At 32.4% G+C, this 16656-nt stretch overlaps 1 protein-coding gene across 3 annotated transcripts in view; it reads left to right on the top strand.

The window, feature by feature from the left end:
• The window catches only part of LOC114327501 (tubulin monoglutamylase TTLL4), a 158345-nt gene that overhangs the window by 81401 nt on the left and 60288 nt on the right, over positions 1-16656 (top strand). For all 3 annotated transcript variants that reach the window (XM_028276140.2, XM_028276139.2, XM_028276141.2), the window contains one exon: positions 4784-4952. In XM_028276140.2, coding sequence (XP_028131941.1) covers positions 4784-4952 — 169 coding nt within the window. The remainder of the gene's footprint in view (positions 1-4783; positions 4953-16656) is intronic.

The raw sequence follows: 16656 nt of genomic DNA on the forward strand, positions 1-16656 counted from the left end.
GTCAGTCTATGTATCATGCTATGGTACGCTGCTAATTTGTGTTGTGTAGGATGGGATGATGAATTGTGTATAGTTGTGTCAGTATGGTTTATGATATACGGAGAACTCATATTTATTGTGTAGTCTGGTAATTGTTACATCTAGAAAGTTTATGGACTTATTCTGTTCTGTTTCTATTGTAAACTCAATATTACTATGAAGTGAATTAATGTATGATGGAAATTGGTCAAGTTGTCTGTTAGTTCCTGTAAAGCATACTAGTATAATGTCATCCACGTATCTCCACCAATATAAGAACTGTTTAAATACGGGATGTTTAGAAATTGTTGTTTCAAGCTGGTTCATAAATATATCTGATAGCAATGGGCTTAGGGTATTATGGGAATTATGGGTAATCCTCTAACCTCATTGCTATCAGATATATTTATGAACCAGCTTGAAACAACAATTTCTAAACATCCCGTATTTAAACAGTTCTTATATTGGTGGAGATGCGTGGATGATATACTAGTATGCTTTTCAGGAACTAACAGGCAACTTGACCAATTTCTATCATACATTAATTCACTTCATAGTAATATTGAGTTTACAATAGAAACAGCACAGAATAAGTCCATAAACTTTCTAGATGTAACAATTATCAGACTACACAATAAACATGAGTTCTCCGTATACCATAAACCTACCCATACTGACACAAATTAGCAGCCTACCATAGCATGATACATAGACTGGCAGAAATTCCCATGTCAAAAAATAACTTCGAAATAGAACTGAACATCATTAAACAAATAGCAGTAAACAATGGCTATAACGAACAAACAATTAATACAATTTTAAACCAAAAACTCCATAAGAAAGCCCTGAAATTAGTCTATCCACCACCACAGAAAGAACCCAGTACCTTCTGCTCTATCACATATACTGGCAAGAAAACAACAAAAATAGCCAGATACATAAAAAAGAAAGGAATAACACCAGCTTTCAGAACTAACAACAACTTAAGCAAATATATTAAGAACAATAAGAGCCGAAAGAGAAGTGGTGTGTTGACAACTACAGAGTGGTGTCTACAAACTAACTTGTGGTGACTGTCCGAAAACTTACATCGGTCAAATTGGCAGAACCTTTGACAAACGGATAGCAGAACACAAAAGAGCTTTCAACAATAGAAAAACAGACACTTCTACATACGCACTTCACCTTCTAGATCATAATCATTCTTTTAATGAAGAGTTTCAAATTCTGCATATTCAAAATAAAGGCCTTAATCTATCTTTATTAGAATCTATGGAAATTAATAAATTAAAAAATACAGATATAATAATTCTGAATGACCAACTCGAGACAAACAGCTCCCCACTCCTCAACCTCTTCAGTTGGACTTTAAAAAGGCAAACCCATAGTAAACTAAATCACTTGAGAAAGGCACTCTGCCGAAATAGTTGTAGTCACATAGTTATAATAAATTTTGTGGAAGTATAGAAAACAAACGTTTTCAGTGTTTTATTGTTAGAATTGATATTTTATTTGAATTTGAGAAATAAAACGGCGAAGGAAACAAAAGAAAAGTGTATGTATGTATGTAATATAAGCGAGAGTCCTACAACTTCTGCCGCTTTTCTGGCATTTCGAGCGCCATCTTTTCGTATCTCTCTAGGTCTTCACCAATGTCTCTGTCTTTCATGGTTTCCATAACAACTTGTATCCAAGACTTGACTGGTCTTCCTCCAAAGAAAAGTCTGGTTCCAAAAGAAAAGTTGGATAAATAGCATTGGGTGAACCAGGTATTGGACAGTCCACCAATAGAGTTACACCAGAAAATGTGACGAATGGTCACGAAATGGTTCCAGTTGAAGGTAAAGAGAATTGGTAAAGAGAGCACTCTCATATTTTGACTAAATTTTGAATATGAAAAAATTATCTTGCCGATGGGTGCCGCGTTTGCTGACCATTGACCAAAAACATAATCGTGTGACCACTTCTCAGCAGTGTTTGGACCTTACGAAGCGCAATGGTAGGACTTTTAGCGTCGATTGGTAACTGTTGATCCTGGATCCACTACTAGACACCAGAGAACAGAATGAACGCACGGCAGTGAACTAAAGTCGTCACAAGTGCTCTGAAGCGACCAAGAGTCGATCAACGGTCAGAAAGGTCACCACTGTATTTTGGGAGTGCAAAGGCATAATTTTAATTGGCTATCTTGAAAAAGTAATACTATCAATAACTAATCTTATTGTGCATTATTGAACAAACTGAAGCAGGAACTCAGTGAGACACGGCTCCATATACAAAAGAAAAAAGTATTGTTTCTCCAAGAAAATGCACCGACTCATAAAAGCATTATGGCAATGTCAAAAATTCATTATGCGGGCTTCGAATTACTTTTTCATCCGATTTATTTTCCTGCTTTGGTCGCTTCCGATTATTACGTGTTCCCAAATGTGAAGAGATGGCTCGTAAATAAAAAATCAGCTCGAACGAAGAGATAATTGAAGAAACAAACACTTTATTTGCAGAGCTTCCAGAATCGTATTATTCGGCCATAAACAACTACATACTTCTATTTAAAGGACCCCGTAGAAACCTTATGGGAAATAGCTCTCTGTCAAATGCCTGACACTTTGGGTTCTGGTAGTCCTTGATGTGTAGAACAAAAGACTCGATAGGCGCGTAGCTCCAAAAAATCATGGTTTCAAGATATATAACCGTCTAAAGTTATAGGTACAGTGAGGACGTTTGAGTTGGAATAAATACATTTTCTCGAGAATGGGCGATTCTGGAGATAAATTACGAATCAGGTCGATTTTTATTTTTGAATTACAATTTTTGGCATATATATCATACTAGTGACGTCATCCATCTGGGCGTGATGACGCAATCGATGATTTTTTAAAATAAGGATAGGGGTCGTGTGACAGCTCAGTTGAAAGGTTATTCAATTCTCTATTCACTGATATAAATGTTAACATAATTATTTACACAGGGCGCCCAAAAAATTTTTTTAATGAAATTAGTTGAGAAAAAAAGAAGAATGTATGTAATTTATTTAATTTGAAATACATTTTACTGCTGTCAGAAAACAGAAAAAAATGTTAATTTGAAAAATAAACATTGCTTTTCGCTTAAATTAAATGTTCAGTCTGCTAAGAGGCAGGTGGGTGGCAGCTTTAATATTGAATTTAAGCGAAAAACAATATTTATTTATCAAATAAACATTTTTCCTGTTTTCGGACAACAGTAAAATATATTTCGAATTAAATAAATTATATACATTCTTCTTTTCTCAATTAATTTAATTAAAAAAAATTTTTGGACACAAAATAATTATGTTAACATTTATATCAGTGAATAGAGAATTGAATAACCTTTCAACTGAGCTGTCACACGACCCCTATCCTTATTTTAAAAAATCATCGATTGCGTCATCACGCCCAGATGGATGACGTTACTAGTATGATATATATGCCAAAAAATTATAATTTAAAAATAAAAATAGACCTGATTCGTAATTTATCTCCCCGTTCTCGAGAAAATGAATTTATTCTAACTCAAACGTCCTCACAGTACCTATAATTCAGAGGCTTAAATCTTAAAACCATGATTTTTTGGAGCTACGCGCCCATTGAGTCTTTTGTTCTACACATCAAGGACTGCCAGAACCCAAAGTTTCAGAGCATTTGACAGAGAGCCATTTCCCATAAGGTTTCTGCGGGGTCCTTTGTCATGAAATGAATTTAAAGTAAAAGAAACAATGATGCAAGTACTTATTTTGATTATGATACTATTAATATTAATATATAGGTCCCACAATCTGAAGACATCGGTTCGATTCTACAGGGTGTCCCCGAAAATAGTGCGTTCCTTTAAGGTATGGATATAATACACACTGTAGAACAAAAAAGTCCTATAACATTTTTTTCTAAAGTTAACCGTTTCCAAAAAAAAAATTCATTGGTCGCCATATAAGCGAACTTTTATTTTCATAAAATTTAAAAATTTGGCATCACTGTACAAGAACTGTTAGTGATCTACTAGGTTATTGACACCATAAAAATGTATGTCAGACAGTTACACCTGCAAAATAATTATGCCACCCCATTTTTGAAAATAACAAAACAAGAATTTGTTTGTTTGTTAGGATGAAGACAGGGTTTAATGTAAATACTAAAGGCTAATGCTGCAACTATTTTTGAATTGTGGTTGTCTATGTTTAGATTTTTGTATAAGTACATAGTTGTCAGATTTCAATTTGCACACCAAAATGTATTTTGGTTTTTTGGCCAAACGGTTAAATTTAGAAAAAAATGTTATAAGACTTTTTTGCTCTACATGGTACCTTCTACCTATACCTTTAAGGAACGCACTATTTTCGGGGACACCCTCTATAGTCCGATACTCTGTTAGTGTTTGTATTTTAATTTAGAATAGACATCGGAGAAAAGTATATAATAATATAGTACACTGAATTAATATTACACTTTCTTCCTTTGCTCATTAGCCTAATGTTGTCACTCTGTCTAATGGGCTACAACAATCTAGTTTCGACAATCTACAAGTACTATGGCACTATAAATATCTATTAAACAATTTTCTGCACAAAAACTAAGTGTTGTCTAAAACTTGCTAGTTATACATATTTGAAACAATTCATCTCTTTGCCTATCCTGGAATTAATCTAAACAACGAAGTCACCTTAGTGCTTCCTCAAAATTAACCCAAAAGTAACCTAAATTTTGCGATAGATATTTTTATACTAATGTAATTTTTGTTCTTCCAGAGTCTAATCAATGGTTGGGTACGTGGGGTAAGCATATGAAATCCCCAATGTTTAAGACTTTAAAGGAAACACAAAAACTTAATCATTTTCCTGGGACGTTTCAATTGGGAAGGAAAGATCGGCTTTGGAGGAATTTCCAAAGAATGATGACAAAGTTTGGCGCTAAAGAGTAAGTTCTCATTTTGAAGGTCTCAATAAGATTTTTGAAGGTTTTAAACGATAATGAGGGATAGCTAATGATCCTTGAAATCCTTGAAAACTTCTAATTTTCCTTCGTTTTTTTAACAATCATAAAAAGTGAAAAAATCAGTGCGAGTTTCTAAATAAAAAAGAAAGAAATTGACCGAGATAATTGCAAAAAAACTCTTATTTTCACACTAAATGTTAATAACTTCGATTTTTGAATAATTTAGAACTTTGTTCCTATTGGTCGTAGAAGCTTCTTTTTTTTTAAGATTGTGTTTTTCACCATCTTTTCAGTGAGCCTACTTATAAGCGTGTGACATAAAAAAATGGCCAAAGTTATTATAGCTGTATTCGCGGAGCAAATCCTGGACTAAACCAGAGGGAGAACGCCTGCGCATTACAATATTGCGCGTTCGCTGAGGTCGAATTTTTCCCTCTGAACATCCTCCGAATTTTATATTCGGTGTTCAGAAAACAAATCTTAAACGTGTCCGGGATACTCTTAACCTAAAACTCTTAACTAAACCTAAATACTCTTAACCTAAAATATTGTTAAAACTTGCAGATTCTGGTTTTTAAAGTTTTAAAATTATGTTAAGTATTGTATCATTTAAATATTCTTCAAACAAATTTTAATATTTTTTATATTAAAGCTTTTTTAGTTGTTTTTGTCAATGTTTTCCATCTAGATGATCTTGTTTATAAGTTAAACAAACTGGAACATGAAGTAAAAGCCACTTCTATGTAAAAGGTATATTTACTAAAAATTTTTAGAATCCCAATGGATTCAATAAAATGAGTTCATCAGAACGTTTTCAAACCTATCGGTCCATCATCAGTGAATTTGAATACTTGCAAAATAGCCCGAGAACCAAACAATGGTTGTGATTATAAATAGATCTACATTATGTTAAAATAAATTTAAAATGGCTAAACGCCGATGTTCAGGGATTAAACCTCTGGGAACATGGTGAAACTCTACCCGAGGACCGAGGTTGATTGGGTCCTCGGGTAGAGTTTCACCATGTTCCCAGAGGTTTAATCCCTGAACATCGGCGTTTAGCCATTTTAAATTTATTTTAACATAATGTAGATCTATTTATAATCACAACCATTGTTTGGTTCTGGGGCTATTTTGCAAGTATTCAAATTCACTAATGATGGACCGATAGGTTTGAAAACGTTCTGATGAACTCATTTTATTGAATCCATTGGGATTCTAAAAATTTTTAGTAAATATACCTTTTACATAGAAGTGCTTTTTACTTCATGTTCCAGTTTGTTTAACTATAAGGTATACAGCCAACCCAGGGAACTACCCCTTTTTAGTTTGTTTATAAGTATTCTATTCTATTATCTTATTACTTTTATTATTCTATTCTTCTATTATCAGATTTACAAGATTACCATTACAAGATTAGATATAATTTCACAAGAGTCTCACAGACTCCACATCACCGGTTATGTGTTAAAATTTATTTTGTTTAATTTTTCTTTATATCAGACAACGAGGTTTACTAAGATCCAACAATAGAAGATTTGCTTGGCCGAAAGAGGTAATGCTAGAACTAGTTTTTCATATTCAAATTGTATTGCTAGACATAACCGGTGCTATTTTCATAAACAATTCGTTTTTATTTAAATAAATATACAACGAAATTACACTCACCAGCACAATTAACTGAGTGAGAGAGAATGAGTATTAATAATGGGTATTGCCGCCTCTGGTCCTTAGGACTTCTTGGAGCCGGTTCGGCAATACATTTATGATATTCTGGATATCCGATTGGGGATATTGTGCCAATCCTCTACCACAACCGTCTTGAGTTCTCTGAAGGATGTAGTGACTAAACTACGGTATGGGATGCTGTCAGCCGATTTCGGGAGACACGTTCATACACCCGCAGGCCAGGTCAAGGCCGACATTCGTGAATTCGAGATGACCGCTTCATTGTCGTAAACGTGCTGAAAAATCGCTTTTTCACCGCTTCTGAAGCTTGTACGCATCTTTTTGAGGTGAGAAATGTTAATGTGAGTGAAGGTACCATTAGAAGAAAACTGGCAGAAAAAATTTGAGTGCTTTCCGACCAGCTCGCGGCTCGCGCACCACAGTTGCTCCCCACAACACCGTAAAGCTAAACTTGTTTTGTGCAAGAATATGCTGACTGGACTGTGGGGGAATGGAAGAACATATTGCTCTTAGATGACAGGAGAATAGCCTTAAGAGGTTCAGATAGACGTCAACGTGTCCACAAGCGTCAAAATGAAAGGTTTGCTCCATGCACTATAACCGAAACAGTGGCTTACCGAGGAGTGTCAAGTGTCAATAATGAAAAAAATTCACGAGGAAAATAAAATTCCTGTAGCTGGCTGTATACCATAAATCACAAAAAATACTGGATCCTTTGTAAAAGGTATATTTAAAAGACCCCAGTAAGGGTTACGTCACATAAACAAAACGTTTTCGGATTAACAAATAATCCATCATCCGTGTTTAAAAGCCCTAAAATGATAAGTATAACCTAACTAATAAAAGACATTGTTGTAAAAGTTGACTAAGGTTAAGAATTGACAGAGGTCATACTTACAATAGCATGCATGCGTGAGCCACCAAAAAGTTATGGATAAAAACCCTTTAAATGTTGCAAGATCTTAAATGATACTACATATTATTATAAATAAAATTAATGGATGTTGCAAATATTCCTGGATATTACCCAGGGCAACACAGGACTCTAATCCACATAGATGTAATATGAAAGGGATGAACCTCACATATTGAGAGTTGAGTGTCAACTAAAGGTGAAGGAACTTTAGAAGTATGTCAGAGACAATTTTGTTACTGCAGCCAACGAATTTAAAGTTTATATTGATGTTGAAAATAAAACATTATCAAATATCCATATATTGGTGTTACAAATATTCGAACCTAAATGTAAAAATTGTGAAATATGCAATGATTAAATATATGAACATGACAAATAGCATAACTCCTAGTACCTATTTATCATTTTGTCATTTCATATATTTAATAATTGCATATTTCACAATTTTTACATTTATGTTCAAATATTTTTAACACCAATATATGGATATTTGATAATGTTTTATTTTCAACTTCAACATAAACTTTAAATTCGTTGGCTGAAGTAACAAAACAGTTCATAACGTCACATTGACAGTTTGTCTCTGACATACTTCTAAAGTTCGTTCACCTTTAGTTGACACTTAACTCTCAATATGTGAGGTTCATCCCTTTCATATTACATCCATGTGGATTAGAGTCCTGTGTTGCCCTGGGTAATATCCAGGAATATTTGCAACATCCATTAATTTTATTTATAATAATATGTAGTATCATTTAAGATATTGCAACATTTAAAGGGTTTTTATCCATAACTTTTTGGTGGCTCACGCATGCATGCTATTGTAAGTATGACCTCTGTCAATTCTTAACCTTAGTCAACTTTTACAACATTGTCTTTTATTAATTAATTGAAAAAGACTCTATGACTTGTACATACTTCAAGTAGGTCAAACCGGCAAACAGGTGTATGTTCTCAAAAAAATTGATAGTGTCTAAAAATTTTTTTATTAATCAGCTAAGTACTTTCAACACATTACGTGCCATCGTGAGAGCTTCCTAAAAGGACATTTAAGTTAAGAGATTTTTTTATAAAAATACATGATTGAAAAACTTATGTCCTATTATAAATCCTTCATAGAAGAGCAATTGCCAAACAACACATTAAAAAACATAGATACTGGGCAAAGCCACAGATCTCGGGTATAAAAACCCCTTAAGATTAATAAATTCACATCTAAATTCTTTCTATTTTAAAAAAGACAACATGGCTGCGTCAAACCATTGTGAGTTCACGTGAACAGTTCTCAACATAGATACTGGGCTTTGCCTGGTATGTATGTTTTTTAATATGTTGTTTGGCAATTGCTCTTCTATGAAGGATTTATAATAGGACATAAGTTTTTTCAATCTTGTATTTTTATAAAAAAAAAAACTCTTAACTTAAATGTCCTTTTAGGAAGCTTTGCTGATGGCACGTAATGTGTTGAAAGTACTTAGCTGATTAATAAAAAATTTTTTACACACTATCAATTTTTTTGAGAACAAACACTTGTTTGCCGGTTTGACCTTTTATTAATTAGGTTATACTTATCATTTTAGGGCTTTTAAACACTGATGATGGATTAGGGGGCGTTCAAGTATTACGTAACGCAGTTAGGGGGGAGGGGGGTACTGTAAAACGTTACGGCGCATTGTTTTTTAACTTAAATAAAAAAAACTACGGAATCAAAATCTCCCAACTTTCGTTTATTTTTTACGGTGAACCCCTGGATTGTACCTTCATTTAGGTTCAAATGGAAACTTGGGTGTTGTGTAACGTTTAGGCAGGGGAAGGGGATACAGAAAAACGTTACGCTGCGTTACATGGGGGAGGGAGCATCAAAAATCTTCAAAAATTGCGTTACGTAATACTTGAACGCTTCCTTATTTGTTAATCCGAAAACGTTTTGTTTATGTGATGTAACCCTTATTGGGGTCTTTTAAATATACCTTTTACAAAGGATCCAGTATATTTTGTGAATATAGGTTTGGGGAGCTTTCTCTTACGACATTCGTACTGATGTTATGTTCGATAAAGGTAGTGTGAATGCTCAAAGATACGTGAACCAGTCTTGCTCAGTGAACGCAGTCCCGCTCTTAACCCAATTGAACACATTTAGGACATCCTCAAAAAACGGGTCAGGGCAAGTTTACCAGCCCCTACACCCTTTAGAGAGCTCAAGACGGCTGAGGTAGAGGAGTGTGACAATATTCCCCAATGGGATATACAGTATATTATGAATGGATTACTGAACCGGTACCAAGAAGTCCTAAGGGCCAGAGGCGGAACATCCATTATTAATATTCATAATGTTTTTTTAAATTAGACTATGATTTTCAAAATAATGTTTGTTTGAATTTTATTCGAAGATTATTAAACATCGGATTTTTGCTAAGCATTTCTTGATAAACGACTTTTTTTCAATAGTTTTATTCTTTTCTTTTCCTCAAAGGTAGTTTTCACCGTATCTTTCATAAAATGTTGTCCAAGATTGACAATTTCTGCAAATTGACAGAAATACAAGGTGGGCGGTTAATTGTGCCGGTGAGTGTATTTTAAAATATTAGAAAATTTTATGGTTGTTTTGGAAATTTATTTGCACTGCTATAAATATATAAGTACACAATTTATTGTACATATCTTTAAGATTTATGAAAACATTTTATGAAATAGTCGAAATTATTGCCAAATTTCAGCTGATGACAATTTCCTGGCACTCACATCAACGATTTTTTAAAATTTGCGAAGTTTGTTAATTGTCTATTTATGTTTTAAATGAGCAATTTTAAATCCTTTTATCTTAGTGAATCACATAGATTTATAACTGCGTAAATGCTTTTATGCGCAAATAAAAGTGAATGTTTAAAATACTGTTTGCTACAATAAAACAAGATTAAGGAAAGTTTTATCAGGTAAAATCAAAATAAATCTCGATAACTTTGAAAAAGAACACTACTAACATCTCAATGATGTTCATTACATACACTTTATTTGTTACTAAGAGAGGGGGAGAGTTATAACTTTCAATTATACACTGCGTTTAGTTTTCAATTAGATATATTATGGACTTAAATTGGCAACACTGACGGCTTCCCCCATGCTATAATACAATAAGCTGTGCTTTATTATTATAATTTATAGACATGTAAACATTAACAAAAAATCAATGGGAAAATCCCAATAGTTGGCTGTAAACCATAGTTTAAAAAACTCATACAGAAGTAAAACCTTCGAGATGCATTCTGGTATAAAATCGTTTATTTAAAAACTATCTAAAATGTCATGGATTGTAAAACGTTTTCGTTCTAATACAGAACATCTTCAGTGCAGTCTGCCGAGTAGTTTGAAACTAGTACACTGTATATAGGGTGAGGCAGATAAAGGGCCTATTAGAAATATCTCAAGAACTAAAGGCAACAGAATCATGAAAATTGGAATGAAGGGGTTTTGAAGAGTGATCTATTTAATGAAAATATTTTCATCTATTTTCATCAACTCAGTTGGTCTCAGTTGGTCTGTGCCCATTGAATTGGCAAGTACCTAGCATCTTCGAGCAGGGAAGCATGGTGTACAGGACTTATATTATCATTCCAAAATAAAAGCAACTCATATTCATTTAATTTTTAAATATCTTAAAACAAACATTGCCTGTTGTTGTAAATAACTAGGTGACACAAATTTCCCAATATAATGCACTTGTTTCAAGATCACCTTAGTCAGCTATTTTGATATAATTATTTCATTAGGTCGAATCGTGTCAACAATCATAATAAACAATTGGGATTGATTATAGATACGTAACAAGTAAAGAAAGAGATCATTCATTATTCAGCATTCATTATTCAACCATCAAGGTAATCAGAAGATAGACTTTCGTCCACCAACGAGTTACTGTGATAACTAGTAGTGTTCAATAAATAAAGTATGAACAAATAGTGTATTCCTAACAACCAACCCTCTTCTCAGAGTAACTACCCCATTACGACACGTATTCTATTATATGGCGACCTGGAGAGACGAACTGGACTTCTGAGGTAGGGATCAGGAAAGATGGCGAGCTTCTATAATTGGAAGAGAAGGAAAAAATTGGTAGATGGAGTATGAGATGGATTTGGAGAGACCTAGCCGCAGGGTAGAAATGGTAGATGTCGGCAGGAATGAAGTTCGGAGTCTTGGGACCACGCCCAGCTTCAAGAGGACTTGGAAACCAAATAGACAGTAGTGGACAATGACAATAGTGAATGTGAGTAACTCTTAACTATTTTTTTAAATTGCATACAGTCTCACAGACACGTACAAATTTTCTTTTAGTAAATAGAATGCATAATATATAATTATTATGGAAGTATTAGGGTAATTATTTTTTAATACAATTAGTAAATTAGGTCTAGTTTTCGTAATATTCGTTTCAAGAAACATTTACTTGACAAGTTACTTGATATTTTTACTACATAAGTGATGTTATATTTTATTTTTTTGAAAATAGATGAACTTTGATTTAAATACCTATTATAGATAGAACTTTTAAAAGTGTTTACGATTTTTTATTTACATAATAACTATTTTTAACTCTATACGAGTACATATTATACATAAATCTATTTTTAACTTGAACGGATTAAAATGCTATATCAGGCTTTTATTTGGCATATTATACTTTAGTTACCTGACCCTGAAATTACGAGTCAGAAATACATACATGAGGAATTTGCTGAATAGAGTTTTACGCATTACATAAGACATAAAAATTACTGAAATTATACACTAGGAAAGGTGAATTAGAAATATTTTTAATGGAATTACGATAATGAAGATTGAGAGAATTTTTTTTACAAAGGACAAGACAAAGAGAAGAATCCTAAAAAGGGAAATAAAAAACATGAAGATGACAAAGAAAATAAAATTATTTATGTACAAGGATATACAAGAATTTTTATACAATGATTTTAAGAAGAAAAGAAAGTAATGATGTAAGAAGAAAATAAAGACATACAAGTTATAATGACCTAAGGAAGATATATATGACAAGGAAACCCCATTGGAGGAAAAAGACAAAAGAATATGGACAATTAAGCCTTAAAAATTATCATAATGAAAGACAAGTTTTAAGGATAATTTAAAGAAGATTTGACTACAAAAGATTAGGAAACCGAATAATTAAAAAGAATTGTATACAGTAAAAAGTACTATTTAAGAAGAATACGTTTTATTGCTTCAAGTACATGTAGATATTTAGTATAATATTAAGTTACTTTAATTTTTTTTAAGGTAAACTAACCTTAAATTCTATAACATAAAAATACTTATTTAATTCAAATGAGGTCATGTAAGACTGTATCTCAATTAGAGAAATAGAGACTTTTTTTGTGACGTAATTAGTGACCATTCGCGAACCGAACCGAACTAAGCTGAACTAAGTGAGGAAAAACTATTATTTAGTAAATAGCAAAAACTCACATATTTATTTAGCGTTTATTCATAAGTTTTTCTCGTTCTTAACTTTTAGGTTAATTTTATAGGTAGTAGATGTGCACATAGTATAGGGCCCTAGATAGGAAAAATAACCCTAGATAGATAGATGTTATATAGATAAATAGGATTGAAAAAGAATAGTCCTAGCTAGATAGAATAATGATAGGTAAATAGATTTTTCGTGATTTTTTAAATAAAATATAGTCTATTTTTATTACCACTTTTTTTTCGAATTTTTATTGAATGTGGAAGTTTTGACAACGACAATAAGATTTTTTCATTTCAAGTTTTCAATATCGGTTGAATTTTAGTATAAATATGATTTTTTTTAATGTTTTGTGATGAATTAAGTAGACCATTGATTTTTTAATATATTAGAACCAAAATTAAGTAAAGACAATTCAGGGAGAAAACCGACTCTTGTCAAGAAAAAGGTACAAAATGAAAATTAGAAGATATTAGCATACCCATTTCGTGTTTTGAAACTAACTGGATCTCACCTAGACTGAGTATATCAGATCAGACAGGAATTTAGGGATGCAAAATGTAGAAGATTTTTTTTTAAGCGCACAACTATCCATTTTGTCTTTTTGGAACAAACCTTCCCACGACTAAGGACGTGGAGAAAGGACCGGAAGCAAATTCAAGGGTATAAAGTTGCGAAAAACTACCCATCAAGTAGGTAGGGGTTAGAAAATGAAGAATTATGGAATAATACGAATATAGGAAGGAAGATACATGATATATAAAGTAAGTGATAAAGAAATCATGAAGAAATATGAAGAAGAAGATTTTTGTTTATTATTACACGACGAAGAAAGTACTAAGTATAAAGAAAATGAAAATATGTATTAGTAAAGTACCAGACAAGAAGAAGAGGAAGAAAACGGAGAAATTTTTTAAATTGAAGAGTATGTAAAAGGTCAGAAAATCAAATAATTATTTTAAAAGTGAAAGAAGTATAATTAAAAAGTAAGTTCAAATGTAAGAATTAAAGTTATAATTTTATTTTAAGTAGGGAAAAGGTAAAATATACATTACAATTTCTGAGTGTAGAATTTCGCGAGATATAAGGAAGTAATAAGTAAGAATAGACGATGTTTGAGGACTAATTTTTTTTATAGGGTAATAAGTTGTATATTTGTATATATTATATTTGTATTTTATATTTGTATATATTTGGATAAATCTTTAACACAGTAATGAGTTGGTGACGTTGTTTAGAAAAATTTTCTTCTTTGTCGGAAAGGCAGAGAAAATAAGGTACATCTCTCAGAAAATTTTTCTTGTAAGGGTAGGGGATGTACAGGACTTATATTATCATTCCAAAATAAAAGCAACTCATATTCATTTAATTTTTAAATATCTTAAAACAAACATTGCCTGTTGTTGTAAATAACTAGGTGACACAAATTTCCCAATATAATGCACTTGTTTCAAGATCACCTTAGTCAGCTATTTTGATATAATTATTTCATTAGGTCGAATCGTGTCAACAATCATAATAAACAATTGGGATTGATTATAGATACGTAACAAGTAAAGAAAGAGATCATTCATTATTCAGCATTCATTATTCAACCATCAAGGTAATCAGAAGATAGACTTTCGTCCACCAACGAGTTACTGTGATAACTAGTAGTGTTCAATAAATAAAGTATGAACAAATAGTGTATTCCTAACAACCAACCCTCTTCTCAGAGTAACTACCCCATTACGACACGTATTCTATTATAATGGTGTCCTTTTAGCATGTGTTCCATTATATCTATCAACATCGACTTGTAGTCATCAAATTTTACTAAATTATATTATGTAAACCATATATTATGGGGTTACCACTATATACAGTGTGCTAGTTTCAAACTACTCGGCAGAATGCACTAAAGATGTTCTGTATTAGAACGAAAACGTTTTGCAATCCATGACATTTTAGATAGTTTTTAAATAAACGATTTTATACCAGAATACATCTCGAAGTTTTTACTTCTGTATGAGTTTTTTAAACATTAACAGTGTAGGTGAAGAGTCATAGAGTATCAATTTCATCTGTAAAATTGCGGATAATACGTATTTATTTCATTGGATTTAGCTGTCATTAATTGTCATATTAACCGTGCAAGATTGCTCTTAATATTAAGATTAAATATTTATACAGAGACTATCTTAAATGCTAGCCGTCAAGGTTCTTAACATAAACCGAATTATGCCACAAGGTCCATACAAAGAAGAAGCGTGCCGAGATTCTTGATTGATAATATTGAAGATGGTTTGTTGTTACGAAAAGATTTAATAGTCAAATCCATAAAAATACTAGTTTCATTAACAATCGGAAATATTTTAACTGTAGATTCCTGGGCTCAAAATATTACAGTTTAACTCAAACACCTAGTCCGAAAATGCTTCCTAAGGGAGCTAGATCTCTTTGCAGATGACGTCTATTTATTTTCCAGAGATGAACCGATTCCATAAATTGCGAATTTTTAGTACCGGTCAGAGGCGTCCCTTTTGGGTAGGGCAACGTCTATTTTATCACATAACTTTTTTGTCTGTAATTTTTAATTTACTCTTCTAATTGGGAAAAAACTGTTTTAATCATTTTTGAAATTAGATTATGTATTAAATTGTGAGTTATACTACTAAAAGGTACTCTTGCTTTAAGTCGGTAGGATACACCGGTTTATAGAAAAATCGATTTGAAAATTTTGCGTTTTTTGGATTGGAACAAAATTTAAAAAAAAAATCAAAATAACTGTGTATTTTACCGACTTAAAGCAAGAGTACTAGAATACCTCATAGTTTAATACTCTAATGTCAAAAATGCTTAAAAATTAAAGACAAATAAGTTATGCGATAAAATAACCAATGTCCTACCCAAAACGGACACCTATGACCGGTACTAGAAATTCGCAATTTATGGAATCGATTTATCTGTGGAAGATAAATAATAGGCGTACCAGTTATCGTTTTTCTAAATAGAACCGTTCTGGAAGTAGTTCTCCCTTCATTTTCGGATTAGGTGATTTGAATTAAACCTTAATATTTTGAGCCCGAGAATCTACAGTTAAAATATATTTCCTATTATTAATGAAACACCCTGTATATTCTCATTGCACTATACCAATAAGTGTCTTGTGATCTTGATAAACTATTTAGTTTCTTTTTGTTTTTACCCATTTTACGATATTAAAATGTGAAAACCTTGAATAATTATCCATGTCTGTCTGTCTGTCCGTCCGTAACCACAACTCGTCCGTTATTAAACGAATTATATAATGACAAATGAGGTGTCAAATGAGAGCTTGTAGCCCAAAGATGGTATTAAAGGTGAGAAATTTGACCTCGGACTTCCGGTTCCAGAGTGGCAACCGGAAGTGCTGTTTTAAAGTCGCCGATATAGTACGAGCGATATATTATTATACGCGCCTTCGTAAGACTATAACAAATATATACTTCCGGTTTTTATATCACTTCCGTTTAAAAAGTTCTAACCGGAAGTGCCACATTATAGTAGCAGAAATAGTACATATGTGTTTTGAAAAGTCGAGCTCGAATATTTAGTTCCGGTTTTGATGTTATTCTCGGTTA

Source organism: Diabrotica virgifera, chromosome 7 (assembly GCF_917563875.1).
Source record: "Diabrotica virgifera virgifera chromosome 7, PGI_DIABVI_V3a".
Taxonomy (NCBI): Eukaryota; Metazoa; Arthropoda; class Insecta; order Coleoptera; family Chrysomelidae; genus Diabrotica; species Diabrotica virgifera.